At 45.9% G+C, this 19118-nt stretch overlaps 1 protein-coding gene and 1 long non-coding RNA gene across 19 annotated transcripts in view; one reads left to right on the top strand and one right to left on the bottom strand.

Annotated features, from left to right (window-relative positions):
- Positions 1–4619, bottom strand: part of GOSR2 (golgi SNAP receptor complex member 2) — a 49030-nt gene extending 44411 nt beyond the window's left edge. For 15 of the 18 annotated variants that reach the window (XR_012088884.1, XM_073005181.1, XM_073005178.1 and 12 more), the window contains exon 1: positions 4520–4619. Coding sequence is in view for 14 of the 18 variants with exons in the window: in XM_073005181.1 (XP_072861282.1) it covers positions 4520–4548 (29 nt within the window). In the remaining 4 variants the exon portion in view is untranslated. Of the gene's footprint in view, positions 1–4104; positions 4445–4519 lie in introns of those variants that run through there. The other 3 variants (XM_073005182.1, XM_073005184.1, XM_073005183.1) reach the window with 3 other exon arrangements.
- Positions 4620–12763: 8144 nt separating this feature from the next.
- LOC140708782 (uncharacterized) lies at positions 12764–15917 on the top strand. The gene is made up of 3 exons (XR_012088985.1): positions 12764–13646; positions 13966–14103; positions 15396–15917. It is a non-coding gene; the product is annotated as an uncharacterized lncRNA (long non-coding RNA).
- Positions 15918–19118: the final 3201 nt, after the last annotated feature.

Below are 19118 nucleotides of genomic sequence, written 5' to 3'. Positions count from 1 at the left end.
AATGGAAACAAGATGGCGGCAGTGCAGGCACATATGGACAAGGAAAGGCAAACCCTACAGCTGGCCCAAGAGGAAAGACAGAGCGCAGACACAGCCCCATGTATTTGGGAGCTTTTGAAAGAAGGGACTACAGTAAATGCCAACAGCTTCGGTTTGTTATCCGTACAGAAAAAGGACACCTCGGGTAACACATAAAAATAAACTCAAGCTCACTTAAAACCTATCTGGAAAAAGCAGAGCTTTCAAACTTTCTGAAGAAAATACAGGCATGCATAAATGACCTTGGGTTACAGAAGGATTTCTTAAATAAGACAAAATCCAAAAACTACCTGCCCCCACAAAACCCACAAACCACAAAGAAAAAGACAGATACATCTGACAACATTAAATAAAAAACTTCTGTACACCAAAGCCACAAAATAAACAAATAAATGAACAGCACAGACTGGAGGGTATCTGCAGCAGATAACAAAGGATTGATGTGCAGAAAATATATAAGGAATTGTTACAAATCAATAGGAAAAGTCCAACAAGGCATTTTTTTAAAAAAAAAAGAAGGGCAAATGACAGGAAAGAAAACCCAAATGGTCAATCAATACACAAAATGACACTCAATTAGGAAAACACAAATGAAAAGCAATGAGATCACATTTCTTTAGCCCGTCAAACTGACAAATATTTTAAAGTTTGGGAACATATGCATTAATAAGGAAATAGGGAAACTAGAACTCTCATACCCAGCTGGTAGGATTATAAATTGGTAAAACACTTTAAATGCTTTCTGACAATAACTAGTAGAATACAGCATGTGTCCATCCTATGACCCAGCACTTCGAGGAATGTGTCCTAGAGAGCTTCTGGGATACCTTGAGGAGATGTAAATGGCAGGGATGTTCATCAAACCACTTTTGTACAGGCCCATAATCCACTGACTTTTCCCATCAAATCTCTATTTGCTTTGAACCGATTAGAGAAGATGTAGCTAATAACACAATTCCAGTCGCTACATTTCATGCTAAGAAAAGATAAATGTGAAACAACAAAGCCAAGTATGAATGGCAAGGTGGGAACTACTAATATGCCAAGTGCAAAATCTGTCTCAAACTAAACTGGGAATTCTGACAACACAACACGCTGGAAGTCAGTAAGAAACAGGTGATACACAAGCAAGACTTGGGAGCATGGCCATAAGGAATGCCCTCTCTAGCATGGGGTCCATGGTGGGCTTGGGCGATAATATAACAAAGCAGAGAAATAGTAGCAAATAAGCCAGGGTCACTGTAGCTGTCTTTTAAAAAGGTTTACAGAAGATCTACGAATAATTTTTTAATAGAAGTGCTTTTTAAAAGTTCATGAAACTACTCACTACCCCCCACCACCCCATAACATCCACTTTACATCCAGGCTGCCTCTGACCACTGTGAATGTGAAAACGCTATGTAATCTATACAGCATCATGTAAGTTTGGTGTTAACTTTACTTAAAAGTAATGGCAACAATCTGGTCATTTTCATTTCACTCACTTTGCCTTTACATTTTGCTCATTAAAGGGCAAAATCTATCAAGGAAAAACATGGTCTTGAGATAAGGTAATAGTTCTTAAGCCCAGCTGCTCAGGAAAAAAAAAAATGGTCTTGAGATAAGGTAACAGTTCTTAAGCCCACCTGTTCATCAAAACCACCTGGGGAGCTTGTTAAATGTAGTGCTTCTTGTTTCCTGGACATATGATAACATCCAGGACAGGAGACTGATCTTGGACTACATACGGGACAAATGTGGTCGCCTTTACAACCACTGGGATCTCAAAAACAGAAGCTTGGCTATTAGCTCCTCTATAAAGTTTACCTAAAGTAAACATTTAAGTGTAACATGTTTATTCTGTTTTTCATCTTTTATTTTCACTCATTCGCTGTTCAGGTAGATTCAGGAGTTTTCAAGTAACTTTAAAATGTCAATCCAATTCCAATGTATTCAATGTATTCAGGGACATGGTAAGAGATAACCACAAACTGGGTTCAAAGTTCCAGTAAAATTAATACGTTTAGCTACTGTTGTGTCAACTCAGCTATAATCGCTAATTTCTGCAGTTGCGAAAGTTCATTGCTGGTGCTCACTGGACTCCACGTGTTTCCTGTGAAAGTCATTCAGTCACCAGTTCTGTATCATGGAACTGAAAGGAGCCTTACAGTTTAACCAGCCCAAACTATAATATTATTCTACAGATGAGGAAAAACAAAGCAAGGAGGTCTAGAACCAGAACTCCCACTCCTGGTTCACCACTTGAAAGGAAAGACAGATACTGCAGCATAAAAGAAAGTAAACTCCTCAAGGGCAGAGCTGTGCTGCCAGCACTGAGAATGGTGCATAGCACATAGTAGGTGCTCAATAAATATTTAATGAATTAATGAGTGTCATAACAGAGGGCCTAATAGTTGTGGGGCAAAGCTGGCCCACTGCTTGTTTTGATAAATAAAACTGTACTGGAACACAGGTACATCAATCAGTTTATATATTGTCTATGGTTGTTTTCCCAATATAACAGCAGAGTAGTCACTATAGAGACTGCATAGCCCACAGAGCCTATAATATTTACTATCTGGCCCTTAACAGAAAAAACTGGCAAGCCGCTAGAGTTCAGGGGTGCATTGTTGGAGGCCTACAGAGTTCATCTACACTCCACACACCTTGTTTGGGGTACCACTTAGAATTCCTCTTCTGAGCCATGCAGTTTTCTCTGAGATTAGCTGCACTGAAAACAGGTAGTCTAAGACTCTCTAAACAAAATTATTCTTGAATATAAAATGGGTCATGGCCTTCTTGGCAACATCTTCTAACTAAATTAACTAGATAAGACTATACATAACAGATTAACTTCAAGGCACTACCATGCCCATTGTGCCCCGGGATTGTGAAAGATCTGCCCTTTCTTAGTAACATGAACATAATTGCGTTTCATTCTTTCTCTAAATTACTCACAGACTAGTTTAAGTCCCTTCCTATAATGTTTATCTGAGAATAGGGCTCCCCCGTGTAAAAGAAAATTCTGTCATTACAAAGTAGGTTCTGTATTTTCGCCCACACAAATGAAACACTTCATCATCAAAATAAAAGAAACCCGTAAACTTAGAAAATGAAAGAGAAAGAGGATCTTCACCCTCTTACTCCTAATGCTTCAGGGCATTTCATTTCCAGGCCTTGGGAGTGTGAGTTTAAGTGTTTTAATCAATAAAACTACAGCATAAGTTTGACAGTTCTCAATAGGACAGGTATATACCTCAATAAATTGACAAGAGGATCTAAAACAGACACTTCTACACCAGAGTTCATAGCAGTATTATTCTCAACAGCCCAATGGTGGAAACATCCAAGTGTCCATCAACAGATGAGTGGGTAACAAAATGTGGTAGATACATACAACGGAACATTATTCAGCCATAAAACGGAATGAAAGTCTGGTAACAGGTTACAATATAGATGAACCCTGAAAACATTAAGTGAAATAAGCCTGATACAAAAGGACAAATTCTGTATGACTCCACTTATAAGTATCTAGAATAGGTAAATTCATAGAAGTAAAACAGAGGTTACTAGGTGCTCTGGAAGGAAGAAACGAGGTGCTACTGATTAACAGGCACACTGGGATGATGAAAAAGTTCTGGAAATGGATCTTAGTGATGTAAGTTGTGTACCTACCCAATGTCACTGAATTGTACAATTAAAAAGTGTTAAAACAGTAAATCTTATGTTGTGTATATTTTACAATAAAAAATAAAAATCATAAAATTTCGTCCCTCCAAAACAGGGTAAAAAATCATACAATTCTGCCCCCTCCCCCAAAAAATAGGGTAAGTATGGCCCCATTACCATATTCAACTACGTATCTCAGCAAGTTCCAAAAGTGCAGGACGATGCGAATAAAGGACACTATCAAGGAACTGAAGTCATGAGAAGCTAAATTAAAATTCGACTTTCTCTGCGATAACCTGTAACCAAATACTATTAACAAGTAATAATAGCGAATGCTACGTGGACAGCAATTTCTTTGTACCATAAAAACGTGGTCTTTAGTATAAATCGAATAAGAATAAAAATATTTTCCCGTACGTGCCTTGACTCTCCAATTAAACAGTACACTCCTACGGCCAGGGGCCGTGTCTCCTACTCCGTGTCTCCTCTAGAGCTCTACCAACCAGGAGCACCGAGTTGACAAGTGCTGGACAAAGTTTTATAACCTGCGGGTGCCACTTTCCCTTTACCCAGTCTACCCAGCAGGTAGTCACGGACTTGCAGACCCCAGGAGTCATCGGCCCCACGTCTCCAGGCCCCAGGCTGAACCCACTGTCTGTGTCTGACCTAGGCGTCCCGCCAAGGATTAAGCACTTCGGAGGCATTCCCAGCAGTGCCCTGGCGGAAAAACTCGGCCTCTACCCTGGCGGACGTCCGAGGCCCCAGCCCCGGAAGCCGGCCTCATCTGGCCTATCCTCGTCTAGCCCCTGCCCGCTCCCCAACCGGCCCTCACTTGTGCGTTTGCTGGTACAGCGGCTCCATGTCGCCGGCCGGGCCGGCCACTGCTCCGGCTCTGGCTTCCTCTGAACACGTCCTCACAGCCCCCCTTCCGGTTTCCGGTTTCCGGTCGCAGGGTCCTCCCTCCCCTACCGGCCAGGGCTGCCCGCACGCGCGCCTTACTAGCGGTAGTTGCGAGATGAGAGAAGGGGAAGGAGAAATGAGGCCGGCGACAGAAGGATAAGTGTAATCACAGGCTCGGCTTTACGTGAAGGGCAAGGAGGTGTAGACGTTTGCTAAAGGCTAGCCTCAGGATTGAGTCAGGCATTAAGAAGGACAATCGCGGGATTCTCACGAGAGGTCCTCAGAGCAAAGTTGAAGGCGAGCAACGGACATCTGCTCTTCCCTGCCGCAGAAAGGACGGGAGGTTCTTACTTGGCGTCGCTTTCAACCGTGTAATCGGGGGTCTGGAGATTTCGCTCTTCATTGTTTTTCCTGGCGCAAGCTTTTCCTGTTTCGCATTTGTCTACTCACTCTCCCGCCTATCTACCCCCCATTCCTATTTATCCATCCAGTAAACCTACATTGAATGAATGAGTGGTTATTATGTGTCATGTATGAAGCAGGGAAAACCAGGTTCCTGCTGCCCTCAGAGAGGTTCTGGTCTGGGAAAGGAAATAAGATATGTATACTGTCAAAAGATAAAATTACAAGAAATGTAGTTATAGATCTTAACTGGCTATTTGCGATTCTAGCACCGGGCAACACCTTATTCTATAAAATGGAATGAGTATTCTGATGAGCTGAGCAGAGGAGATTGTCTTTATAGACAGAAAAGGGCTGAAAAAAAGCAGAAACAACTGAAAAAAAGCAGAAACAACAAGTTTCAAAGTTATTTTACTTGTATTGGTTAAGGCAAAGGGACTTCCTTTATCATGGGGATATGGCTATTTCCCCTCTCTTCTGATTTCTCTGAAGGTCAGATGAACAGCTTAATTTCGGCTTTGTGGCTTGGAACGTTAGCATGAGTGACTATTTTGGTTTGGCCTGTTGGGCCTAGTGCAGAGCTCAGTCCAAACCAATGGCTTTCTATGAATTTTATTTATCAAGACAAACATTTATTTATCAAGACAAACATTCCAAAGAGATTGAGCTGAACTGGGGGTCGTCTCCCGGAGGATATTTAGGAAAGACTTAATGAAGGGGTGGTATTTAAGCAGGGACTGGGATTTGGACACTTCTGTGTCTGCACATAGGCTATCCCATTTCCATCCTCCAAGCCTATCTGCTCTTTTTCCCAAGGCAGGAGAGTTTTTTTTTTTTTTTTTTTTTTTTTTTTTTTTTTTTTTTTTTACAAGTTGATACTTCTGTTTTCCTGGATCCTGGATCCCACCCAGTTTTGTGTCCCAAGAGACTATCCACCCATGTACATTCTTTCCCTGAAATTATTTTTTTCATTTATTCTGTCGTTGAGCATCTACAATGTACCATGCACAGATACTAGAGATAGGAACACAAGCAAGACACAGCCCTAAAATCTCCCATATCTCTCATGGTCTGTTGGGAGGACTAATCATACTCTCAAGCTACATTATCAAGTAGAATACATGCTACAATTGATCCAAAGTACCATTTCCCTGGGGAGGGCAAGAAGGGTTCATGGACAAAATAGCATATGAATAGGACCTTCAAGAATCAAGAGAATTTTAACAGTGTCTTGTATATACTAACCGCTGTGAAAATGTTTATTGTATCTGCCTGGTAGAGATGAAGAGGAGTACATTTGAGGCTGAGGGGATAGCTTGAGCAAAGGCAAACAGAAGGAAAGAATATGAATCTCCTCTGGCTGGATTCAGGGTGTTTGGGGCAATAATAGTATTCGAAGAAAGGTTAGAACCAGATCATAGGAATTTTTTTTTCTCTTTTTCTTTTCTTTTTCTTTTCTTTTTTTTTTTTTTTGAGATAGAGTCTTGCTCTGTTGCCCAGGCTGGAATGCAATGGTACAATCTTGGTTCACTCCAACCTCCGCCTCCTGGGTTCAAGCGATTCTCCTGCCTCAGCCTCCCAAGTAGCTAGGATTACAGGCACCCACCACCACACCCAGCTAATTTTTGTATTTTTAGTAGAGACAGGGTTTCACCATGTTGGTCAGGCTGGTCTCGAACTCCTGACCTCAGATGATTCACCCACTTTGGCCTCCCGAAGTGCTGCGGTTACAGGCGTGAGCCACTGCGCCTGGCCAGGAAATCTTAAACGTCAGTGTTGGGTTTTTATTTATAGATTTTTATTCTGTGGGTAGTTGGAAGCTATCAGAAAAATCTATCAGAGGATAGAAATTAAAAAATTTCTCAAATAATTTTCATGCCTATGTCTTGTTTTCCTTTGGGTCTCATGGCATCCCTGGGAGGTGGATAAGGCAGATAAGGAAATTGAAGTTCAGAAGATCTCCCTTCTGCCTCTCAGTCTCTTAAAGACTTAAGCCTTTACATGTATTTAGGCCTTCCTCTAAATGGAAGAAAACTCCACTCTCCATCTTACTGCATTTTTAACTTATATCCCATTTTTTCTTTTTCGTGTGTGGTTAAACCACTTGGATAATTGATATATACTGCTGACATTCTCTTGGCATGACTTACCCTCTAGCCTCTCCTTCATTTTACTAGAACTGTTTTCCAGGCTCACCAGAGTCCACTTGACTTAGTCCATTGGTCTCCTTCCATAAATCATCCTACATTATATATTCATTGAGCTGATAACTGTGTGTCAAACACAATGCAAGGGCTGATGTACAAAGATGAGTAAGACACCACCTTATAAACAAACAAACAAACAAACAAAACTGTGTTATAAAATTCATGGACTCGTGAGGAATTGTGATTTAACAACAAAGATTAGAAAAATTAGTAGAGAAAAGTACTCAGGTGTTTATTTATTGTCTAATATGTGCATGTGAATATTCTTTACATTGTTCAGGCACCATCACTTTCTGTCTGGATCCAGGAACTATCTCTTTATGCTATTGTCAAATGTGCTGTTTCTCGCTAGTTTCTGGCTACCATGAGAAAAGGGGAACAACATTGTTACTCACAATGCCATGACTTTTCAGAACCTGTTTGTATTGTCCTATGTAGCTTTCTCTGCCCCTCCAGTTCCTAATGCCACTTATTTAAAGCTGGTACTGCAGAGAGTCCCCACTAGGGCAATGCTGAACGGAAATGTGGGATTGGAGCCAACTCCAGCCTGGGAACTATAGGCAGGAGACTCCAATCCATCAGAGCTGCTGCATGGACTGAGCCTAGAAAGGCTGTAGAGGTGGGACTGCCCAAAGCTTTGGGGGCCCAGCCTCCCAGCATGTCCAGGAGTGGGACATGAATCAGAGGAGATTATTTTCTAGCTTTAAGACTTAATGTTGTTTTCCCTATTGGATTTTGGACTTACTTGGGAATAGTTACCCTTCTTTTCTTGCCTAGTTATCTCTTTTGGAATGGGAATGTCTATCCTATGCCTGTACCACCATTGTATTTTGGAAAAAGATAACTTGTTTTGATTTCACAGGGTCACAGCTGGAGGAATTTGCCTTGGGATGAATCGTGCTTTGAGTCTCACCTATATCTGGTTTAGATGAGACTTTAGACTTCGGGCTTTTGAGTTGATGCTGGATTGAATTAAGACTTTTGGTACTATTGGGATGGAATGAATACATTTTGCAAGTGAGAAGGACATAAATTGTGGGGGCAGGGGGAGAATTTTATGCTTTGAATGTGTCCCCCAAAAATTCATATATTGGAAACTTGGCTGCCATTGTGGCAGTACTGAAAGGCCTTTGGGAGGCAATTGGGTCACAAGGACACAGCCTTCATGAATGGATCGATGTTATTACAGGAGTGGACTCCTGATAAAAGGACAGGTTTGGCTGCCATTGTCTGTCAGTTTCATATACTAACTTCTGCCTTTCACTTTTCCATCATGGGATGAACTTCACCAGATGACGGTGCCATGCTCTTGGACTTACCAGCCTCCAGAACTGGGAGCAAATAAACTTCTTTTCTTTAAACATTACCCAGTGTGTGGTATTCTATTATGGCAGCAGAAAATAGACTAAGACAGCTGGTTGTATTGATAATGCCATTTATTTAATGCTGGTTACATCGTTACTCATGATGCTGCACCATTGTTCACTCTACCTACAAATACTGGCTTCATAACTCAAAGTTTGTTCCTGTGCTTCTTTAGTGATGACACCAATGGCGATTTTTGCTTACAGAATGCAGAAAAATGTGAATAAAATTTCACCAGTCAGTTTTAGATGTGTGTTTACAACAACATATCATCCAACCACATCTTCTCCTGAATTCTTTAGGCCTTAATCCTAGGCTTAATTCTAGGCCTGAATTCCTAGAAGGTGATCTCTTTCAGTGTTGACTGCACCCCTGCCTTCCACACACTGAAACCAGTTGTCAGGGGAAGGGGTGGATAGGCTCAGGGCCCATGGGTGGAGCAAGAAGAGAAGTTCCATTCATGTAAGGAACATCTGGCCCTCACCTGGAACAGCTTAAGACCAACCCAGTATCTCATGAGGTCACTATATTGATCAGAGGCAAGAGAGGACATTGACTGTAAAAGTTGGTTGGCATTACAGCATAATGGTCTTGAATGGAGAAGATAGGCATGGCCACTTCTGGAGGATTGCCTGACATGTGGTGCAAAGCCTTGGAGAGGGGTGAACACCCTGTACCAGCTGGAGGTGGGGGACCCCAGTAGTCAGGTTAAAGGATGCATCCACTCTCATTATTGTGTCATACCAGAGGTGGCACTGTGGTCATAAATGTGGTGAGAGCCAGGGCATTGACCCACACAGGTGGCTCAACCTCAAGGATTGGTGGTGAACTGTTAGTAGCCCAGAGTTCTGAACTCATATATCCAATGTGAATCACCCCAAATTAGCAAATCGGTACTATTCTAGTGGCCCAGTATTATTCAATGCCATAAAATAAATACTGTGCTGGTCAGCAGAAGCAATCTACTTGTCAGGTTGCCCTGGACAACCCCATAGGCATGAGCCCTGAAGCTCCTCAGGGCATTTGGCCAACCACACAGATCAAGAGGTGGGTCTTAGAGTACTCTGAAGAGAAACCAACTGGGATGATCCTAGCCACTGAAGAGGACTTAGAATATTTCAAAAGTGTGGGGTCCCCTGAGGATCTGGCCTGGGGCCTGAGCTAGGGACCCTTCTTGCCTAGGTCTTAGGGCAAATTGTGTAATAAAATAGAGATGATCTCATATTCTTTGCTACTGCTACCGTTGAGAGGTGGAGTCTAGTTTTACTCCCTCTAAACCTGAGCTGGCCTTAATGACTTCCTGGACCAATAGAATGTGAAAGAAGTGAAATTCTGGGATTTTCAAGGCCAGGTTATAAGAAGCCCTGTAGCTTGGGGTTGCAGAATGCAGGAAAGAAAGAGATCCCTTTGAATTATTATGACAAAGGAAGACTTTATAGAGTAGATGTGATTTCAGCTGTACCTTGAAATACAAGGATGTATGGAAAGGCAGGCACAGGGCATTTCTGGCAGCAGAGAGGTAAAGTTGGAAAGGGTATAGGTAGGCCCAGGAGGCAATCTGTGTGGTTCCTCTTGGCTAGGACAGAGAGTTTCTTTTCTTTCCTTTTTTTTTTTTTTTTTTTTTTTTTTTTTTGAGATGGAGTCTCACTCTGTCACCTAGGCTGGAGGGCACTGGCATGATCTAAGCTCATTGCAACCTCTGCCTCCTGGGTTCAAGAGATTTTCCTGCCTCAGCCTCCTGAGTAGGTGGGACTATAGGCATGCACCACTATGCCTGGCTAATTTTTTGTATTTTTAGTAGAGACAGGGTTGCACCATGTTGGTCAGGCTGGTCTCAAAACTCCTGACCTCAAATGATCTACCTGCCTTGGCCTCCCAAAGTGCTGGGATTACAGGCTTGAGCCACTATGCCCGACCAGGACAGAGAGATTCTGCAGTGGAGGAAGATTGAATTAGAATTGTGAGTCAGTCATGTCACAGACAGGAAGAATGTTTTGCCTCCACCCTGTGACCATGGGTAATATCTGACAGGCTTTTGGCCTCGGGTAATGGGATGAAGTTGTGTTTCAGGAAAATCAATGCGATGACATGTTTGCACCTTTACCTGAACTTCAGGAAGTGCCCCCACAGTTGTAGAGCTCCAGAATTCAGCAACCCAAGTCATAGTTAGTGTGTTTGTTCCCTTTGTGGTGAGACAAACTTGAAACACATCTCTCTGAAGAGAACTTTTGGTCTCACTTGATGAAACTTAATTCTTATTTCTGGAACGGTATTAATTTGTTGTGTCTCTCTGGCCAACTAAACCAGATGAAATAGAATAATTTTTGTTGTTGTTGTTGTTTTATGAGACGGAGTTTCACTCTTGTTGCCCAGGCTGGAGTGCAGTGGCATGATCTCGGCTCACTGCAACCTCCACCTCCCAGGTTCAAGCGATTCTCTCCTGCCTTAGCCTCTAGAGTAGCTGGGATTACAGGCGCCCACCACCACACCTGGCTAATTTTTGTATTTTTAGTAGAGACAGGGTTTCACTGTGTTGGCCAGGCTGGTCTCGAACTCCTGACCTCAGGTGATCCACTCACCTTGGTCTCCCAAAGTGCTGGGATTACAGGAGTGAGTCACCGCGCCCAGCCGAAATAGAATAATTCTATTATCCCTTCTCTCAAACGTTTATTAGTGGCCCCTCTACTCTCCTGGCCTGGTCCCTCCCCTTCCCAGCGCACCTTTGGATTCTTTTTCCTCCTGGCCCCCACGCTATTGTGTGTCCCACCTGTGCCAATGCTCACATGCCACCTTGCACAGTTGGTGCCAGCTGTGAATATGTCCCACTTCCCCTACTAAGTTATGAGAGCACCTCGAGATGCCCTCATCATTCTTCAGCCACCTTCTCCACTTTCAATCATCCTCTTAAAGTTCCCCAAAAGATCTTTCTAAAACACAAAGTAGGCTGGGTGCGGTGGCTCACACCTGTAATCCCAGCACTTTGGGAGGCTGAGACAAGCAGATCACCCAAAGTCAGGAGTTTGTGACCAGCCTGGCCAACATGGTGAAACCCTGTCTCTACTAAAAATACAAAAATTAGCCGGATGTGGTGGCGTGCACCTGTAATCCCAGCTACTCGGGAGGCTAAGGAAGGAGAATCACTTGAACCCGGGAGGCAGAGGCTGTAGTGAGCCAAGATTGTACCACTGCACTCCAGTCTGGGTGACAGAGCAAGACTCTGTCAAAATAAATGAAAATAAAAGGGTAAAAAATGAAACACACAGTTGGTGCCTTGCCATGCTAAGCCTTTTGATGGCACCTTGGTGTCTAGAGAACACAGTAATATCCTCATCTTGGCAGACAGAACCCTCCATACTGGCCTCATCCTGGTCATTTCCCCCATCCTAACTAGAATAATTGCGGCTCTCGTCACAAGGCCTTTGTGTCTTCTGGCCTTTGCATGCACTGCTCCCTGTGCTTCAAACACTCTTCCCTCTGTCTCAGGCCTAAGCTATTCCTGTTCATTCTTCAAGTCCCACTCTGAATTCACCTTCCTTGGGTCACGGCCCCAACCCCTAGGCTGGGCTAGAACTTCTCCCCCATGCTTCCTTAGCACTGGTGCTCCCTCTCAGCACTCGTTACAGGGGTCCCAGTTCTCCATTCACCAGCCCGAGAGCAGAAGATGTGTCTTGCATCCCCGCATTTCCCCGGCATCCAGCTCAGTGTCTGGTGTGAGGTAGGTGCTTATGAAACTTCTGGTGCCTGGAAATGGACTCCATTTCATTAACTCATTCTCCTAAGTATCCTACCTGCTTGGCATTTCAGAAACCTAGAATTATTTGGAAGTCGACTTTTGGGCAATTAAAAACCACCCGCAGCGGTGGACCCATTCTTGGTGGAAGAGCTGTCACCTGGAATCAGTGCAGAGTGCCAAATACAGTGCCTCCCATTTAGGCACTGGCACAGCCGTGGCTGGTTCTGTGCTCCCATCTGCCTCATGGGAGGCAGGACAGGCGTCACTATGCCAGTTTTCTAGACAAGGACACTGAACTTCAGAGAAATTAACTCACCTGCCCAAGCTGGCCAAGCTTATTGGTGGCAGAGCTGACTAGGACCAGGCTGCTTTCATAAACCACCCTCCAGGTAGCTGCTGGATCATCTGGCCTTTGTGACCCAAAGAGGGCTGAGTCACACAGATAAATAGGACACCTCTGATGGCTTCCACTCTGGACAGCAACAGTGACCCCAGTCACCCCCACCCCAAAGCCAGGGAAACATCATCTTGTCATCTCTGGATTTTTCTTCACCCCCTTGGGTTAAAGCTGAGCAGACAGGGTGGCACTTCTGAATTCAGAGGCTGCAATGAGCTGAGAAAAACAAGCTTCTATGGCCCCCTCCAGGACCCACCAGGTAGAGGGGATATTGCCCCAGGTGCCGCAGGAGGTGGGACGGGGACTCCAAGGAAGTTGTCCTCCCTAGAGAGTCCATCAGCAAATTGTCTCATGTAGCCATAACAGCCAGGAGCAAGGCAGGGGAGGAGGGTTTTGTCTAAGGAAAACCAGTGTATTGTAAACAGGATAAAAGGGGCTGGAAAGCCCCACTTATCACTGACTAATGTGTCCCCAGGTCATCGAGGAGCTGGACCCCTACCAGCAGCCCTGAGGAGGGAAAGAATTCCCGATTAACCCCATCACCTGTGAGCAGGGCCAGGGCAAAGGTCTGGCTTTTTCTCTTACTAAGCGATTCCCATGGTCATTAGGCATTGGCAGGGCTCAGCAGCGTTTCTAGGAAGCCCGCCCAGACTAGAGAAATGCGTTCTACACCTGCTGCTCTTTGGGGCCATGCAGAGCAGGGAGTAGGTGTGCACATCCTTGGGATGGCGGGAGAGGAGGTCTGAGGAAGGCAGGGGTGGCGTGAGGCTGGGGGAAGCTGCAGGGGGATGGTGGTGGTCTCCTGGTCAATCGTGGGGGTGGAGCAGGCTTGTGTGTCACATGGAGCGATGGGGGTTGGCCTAATTTAGACTTGAGGGGCTGGCTTAGAGACCAGTCTCTCTGGGCTCGCACTAATAATGACCTCATTCATTCCTTACGCGCTCCTCGCATCAAGGTATCTTAATTTATATCTATTTATTTTATTTACTTTGAGACGGAGTCTCGTTCTGTCACCCAGGCTGGAGTTCCAGTGGTGCAATCTCAGCTCACTGCAACCTCCTCCTCCCAGTTCAAGTGATTCTCCTGCCTCAGCCTCCTGAGTAGCTGGGACTACAGACGTGTGCCACCATGCCCGGCTAATTATTATATTTTTAAGTTGAGACGGGGTTTCACCATGTTGGCCAGACTGGTCTTGAACCCCTGACCTCAGGTGATTCACCCATCTCGGCCTCCCACAGGCGTGAGCCACAGTGCCCGGCTGTCTTAATTTACAGATGAGAACACTGAGACTTAGCGGGGTTACATAAAGCATCCAAAGCTACGCAGCAGGCAGGTGGCCAGCTGAAACCTAAATTTAGGCCTCATTGACTCCAACTTGGGTGCGTAAGCACCAGTTGGATCAGATGCACCAGGTCAGTATTGAAGTGTGAAGACTTCTGAGGGATGCTCGGATCACCTGAGTTCTACTCTCCTCTGAATGTACTTCACCCCTCTGGAGAGCCTTCTTTGGTTATCTCTATCTCCTTTTGGGACCCCATTTTCGTGGACCATTAGGACGTGGGATAGTAGAAAGAGTTCAATACTTTTAGACACAGAGCCTGAGTCTGATTCTCCAAGGTGGTCCCTTTGGACAAATCAATTAATTCCTCTGAAACTCATTTTCTTTATCTTTAAGAAGGAAGCAATACGACCCATTCTATGTACTTCACTGAGTTGAAAGAGAATTAAATGAGAAGAGGCATGAAAGGGCTTTCCATTTTGAGTGTTAGTGTCACAGTGATTATCACAGGAGCTCCTGACTGTTTCCTCCACACCCACCTTCCGCTCCAAGCATCCTGCCTTCACATTCACCTGCCTCGGCACCGCCATATGCATGTCATGCTCCTGCTCAGGAACCATCAGTGGCTCCCTGCTCCTGCTTCCTTAGTTTGGAATCCTGCCTTCCCCAGACCAACCCACCTCTACCTCCCAAACTTCGAGCCTCTGCTTCCCTGCCCTGCCTGAGCTGACCATGGGCTCAAGTCATGGATTCTATGCTGGGTGCTCTCGTACACTGTGTGTTTTCACACCTCTGTGCCTTTGCTGGCTCCCTAAAGTGATTTGTCCTCACTTCCAAGCTGGCTCAGATCCCAGCTCCTCCTCCAGCAGCCTTCCTGACCACTCAGCCTGTAGCAGCCTTTCCTCCCCCTTGCCTTGATTGTTCTCGGCATTCACTTTGCTGGAGTGTTGACTTTCCACATGTAATCAGTCTCCAGGTTGGATCATATGCTTCTTGAGGACAAAGAGGTGCGTATGTCTTTTCATGAATCTGCTCAACTACTCCAAGCTAGACAGGTGATGGCTAAGGGGACGTCTTCAGGAATTACTCCATTTCCACGTGGGGTTGAGATGCCTTACCCCACCGTGAGAGCCACTAGAGCAGTGGCACTTGGAGGGTCTGGCGCACTGGAGGGCCGAATAAACGTTGATGAATTGACTCCAGCTGTGGCAGGCCAGTGCTGAAGCGGAGGTTGTTTTTGGCAGGTGGCAAAGAGTGCCAAACCAGAAGTCCTCTATTCTACATCACTACAGGGCTTGCCCTGTGCATGCAGGAGACCGTGTATCATCCCAACTGACCTGTTCCACTCAATGAATCCTTGAGGTTTCAAGGGGAGAGTGGGAGATGGGGGTATTGAGTAATTGCCTTCCTGCTCATTTGCCACAGGGAAATGGAGGCCCAGAGCAGGTATGTGATCTGCCCGATTGTGCAGAATTCAAAGCCCACCTGGAACCTACGTGTCCTGACCGCCATCCAGCGCCCAGCTTCCTACTCTATGCTGCCTCTTGGGTGACACACACAGCAGCAAGTGAGCCCTGCAGACAGAGATATTCCAGAAACCCAGGCCTGGGACCAGTGCTCAGGAGCCATCCTCTCAGCTAGATTGCCTTCAGCCTGCCAGGAGGAGGAGCAGCCCAGCCTAGACTGAAAGCCTCCAAGGAGGAAGTTCTACCTGCTTCTCCATGCCTCCAGACCCACTGTACCTTGTGCATTTCATCTGGAATTTTCTTCTGTTGAAAGGAAGGTGCTGGGTGGGAGGAGGAGGAAGAGGATCAGGAAAAATAACTAATAAATACTAGGCTTAATACCTGACACAAGTTTACGTATATAACAAACCTGCACATGTACCACTGAACTTAAAAGTTAAACAAAAATAAAGGTGGTGTTGCCATGACCCAAGCCACATTGTCTAGAGCTGTACCATCCAATATGCTAGCTGTTAGCCACATGCACCTCCTGAGTACTTGAAACATGGCTAGGGCAAATTGAGATGTGATGTCACTGTAAAGCATGCACTGGCTTTCAAAGACAGTACAGAAAAAAGGTAAAAAGGTAAAATATTAATATGCTTAATATTTATGTTTTATGTTGAAACAGTATTTTTCATCTGTATTGGATTAAATAAAATATATTAAGATTAATTTCATCTGCTCCTTTTTCCATTAAATATGCCATCTAGAAAGTTAAAATTAAATACATGGCTCATGTTAAATATAGGCATCTTCCCAGCACTTTGAGAGGCTGAGGCAGGAGGATTGCTTGAGCCCAGGAGTTTAAGACCAGCCTGGGCAACATAGCGAAACCTCATCTCTACAAAAACAATTTTAAAAATTAGCCAGGTGTGGTGGTGCATACCTGTGGTCCCAGCTACTTGGGAGCCCAGGAGTTGGAGGCTGCAGTGAGCCATGTTTGTGCCGCTGCTCTCCAGCCTGGGTGACAGAGTAAGACTCATGCTACATTTCTATGGCTCAGATGAATCTGGTCTGGATGGTAACCTTTGGCCTCTGGTGAGACTGCAGGCTCCTGGAAGGCAGAGCTGCCTTGGATGGTACCTCTTCCACCAGACCCACCTCTCCCAGCCTGACAGCCCAGGGCCTGCACATGCTGATGTACAAAGTGGGTCCCCAGTTTTCCAGACTGAATAGCTCCTCCATTTGGGCTCCTCTGAGGTCCCTCAGACTCAAAGAGTGGATCTCAGAGTGGCGTATGAGGGCAGTCCAGGAGAGCTTTCTGTTGGAGGTGAATGGGGCTTTCAGGTTAGGGCCAGAGTGGGGCACAGAGGCCCCTAGGAGGCACTGACTCTCCAGAAGGTGCAGGTACTAACCCTGGGGATGTGGCTTGTCTTCCCCTGCTGCCAGCATGGCAGGCTTCAATGTGGTTCTTTCCTTGGCAGCCAGGCGGCAGCTACATCTCTGCAGAAGTCCACAGCTGAACTCACTGCAGTCCCCAGGGTGGTCCTAATAGCTCCCACCCCCTCGGGCAAAACCCGCACTCAACATCCACCAAGCAGGCCTGTGCCCTTCTCTCTCCCACACCCGGCCCCAAATAAGCTAGATCGATGCAGGCTCTCAGAAGCCAGGCAGTCAGGGGCCCTTCCTCCCTTAACCTATTTTCAGCGCCTCCAGGAGACAAGCTGCATTAATGGCGATCATTTTGCAGCTTTGAAAGGGAAGCGCCCAGGACCCCGAGGCATAGGGTGAGAGGAGCCCTCTTGAGGAGAGGGCCAGACAGCAGGCATCCCTCAGAGGCCCCCTTCCCGCTGCAGGCCATGGGGCCAACGTGTCCCGACACTGACAGGCTTCCTTGCACAAACCAGACCTCACAGAGTGAGGGGGGTGGAGGGGGGACACAGAGACAGGAGGACTGGAGGCTCATCTATCACGAAGCGTCAAACAGCAGGGCCATAGCAGCCTCTGCAACTCACCCACCCTCCACACCTTAGCCTCCTGGAATCAAGCACATTCCACTGTTGGGGGATTAGGGGGTCGGTAACCCAGGCTGAGCTGCCCCCAGCCTGCTCTCCCACAGTGCCGAGACTGAGTTCCTCCACCCGCCGTTCCCAAATGGAGTTGTGGTTAAGGGGCCCAGGGCAAAATAGAAATTGATGGGGCCTTTTTGTCTGCTCCTGTTTTTCAGAAAATAGCGCACACACTCTGAGAGGCAATCTTCTTCTTCTTCTTTTTTTTTTTTTTTTTTTTAAGACAGGGTCTTACTCTGTCTCCCAAGCTGGAGTACAGTGTCACGATCATGGCTCACTGCAACCTCGAACTCCTGGGCTCAAGCGATCCTCCTGCCTCACCCTCCAGAGTAGCTGGGACTCCACCATGCCTACCAAATTTTTTTTTTTTTTTTGTAGCGATGGAGGTTTCACTATGTTGCCCAGGCTGGTATCGAACTCCTGAGTTCAACCAATCCTCCCGCCTGAGCCTCCCAAAGTGCTGGAGCTACAGGTGTGAGCTCTTAAAAAAAAAAAAAAAGGTTAGGGGAGCTGAATTGCACTGAGGGTCTCCAAAGTCTTGTTTATGCTAAGAGCTGGGGCTGGAGAGAAAGAGGGGCTGCTCAGATAAGAGCAGAGGACCAGCAGTCCATCCCACCAAGCCCAACACCTATGCCTGAAGCACAAGGGTCAGCTGGCCCCAGATGCCCCGAGTACTCACTGCAACAGTCAACCTCTCTTTACCAGGTGGGTCCAGAGCATGACATTTCCACTTCTTCCCCAAGGGAAGCCCCACCTGGGAAATTACAGTCCTGGGAAGAGCTGGGCCCAGAAGAGCCCCAAGCCTTGGCAGTGGCTCATAGAGGCATCAGAAAGACCTGTGTTTGAATCCTGGCTCAGCCCTCTGCTGTCTGGTGACCTCGGCAGGCTACTTGAATGATCTAAGCCCCTCTTTGCTTCACTGGCACCTGCTCCTAGGATACGTACTCCCGGTGGAGTGGAAAGCCATCTCGTCTCGCCTTCAGAGAGACCTGGATTGGGCCAGTGACTGGCTGTGCATCTTTGTACAACTTATTCTTTACAACTTTATACTACTCTGACCTTCAGTTTCCTTATGAGTTTTTTGTGATGACTAAATGAAGTCATGTATTTGAGAGTACCTGATTAGTGAGCTCCAGGCAGGACCCTGTGACAGTGCCTGGCACACACATGGTGTTCAAGCAATGCTTTTATTTTTGTGCCTCTGGGAGGTGGCACTGCATATTAGGTAAAAGCCTCAACTCTGCAGCCTGAATTCAGATCTGGGCTCTGCTGCTTACTAGATGGGTGATCTTGGGCAAGTTGCTTAACCTCTCTGTGCCTCAGCCGCTTCCTATATAAAGTAGGCATAATCAGAGCACCTTTCTCATAGGGTTAGTATGAGGCTTATATAATATCAGTTCATGATTATAAAGGGCACATGATACATGGTATTGGCGTGTTACATTAAATAAAATTAAATTAGCCGGGCATGGTGGCATGCACCTGTAGTCTCTGCTACTCGGGAGGCCGAGGCAGGAGGATGATGGCTTGACTCCAGGAGTTGAAGGCTGCAGTGAGCTATGATCATACCACTGCAGTCCAGCCTGGGTGATAGAGCAAGATCATGTCTCTTACAAAAATTTAATTTAATT

The sequence above is a fragment of the Chlorocebus sabaeus genome, chromosome 16, assembly GCF_047675955.1.
Source record: "Chlorocebus sabaeus isolate Y175 chromosome 16, mChlSab1.0.hap1, whole genome shotgun sequence".
Lineage (NCBI taxonomy): Eukaryota > Metazoa > Chordata > Mammalia > Primates > Cercopithecidae > Chlorocebus > Chlorocebus sabaeus.
Note: the sequence above shows the minus strand (reverse complement) of the source record. Positions and strands in the feature narration are given on the sequence as shown.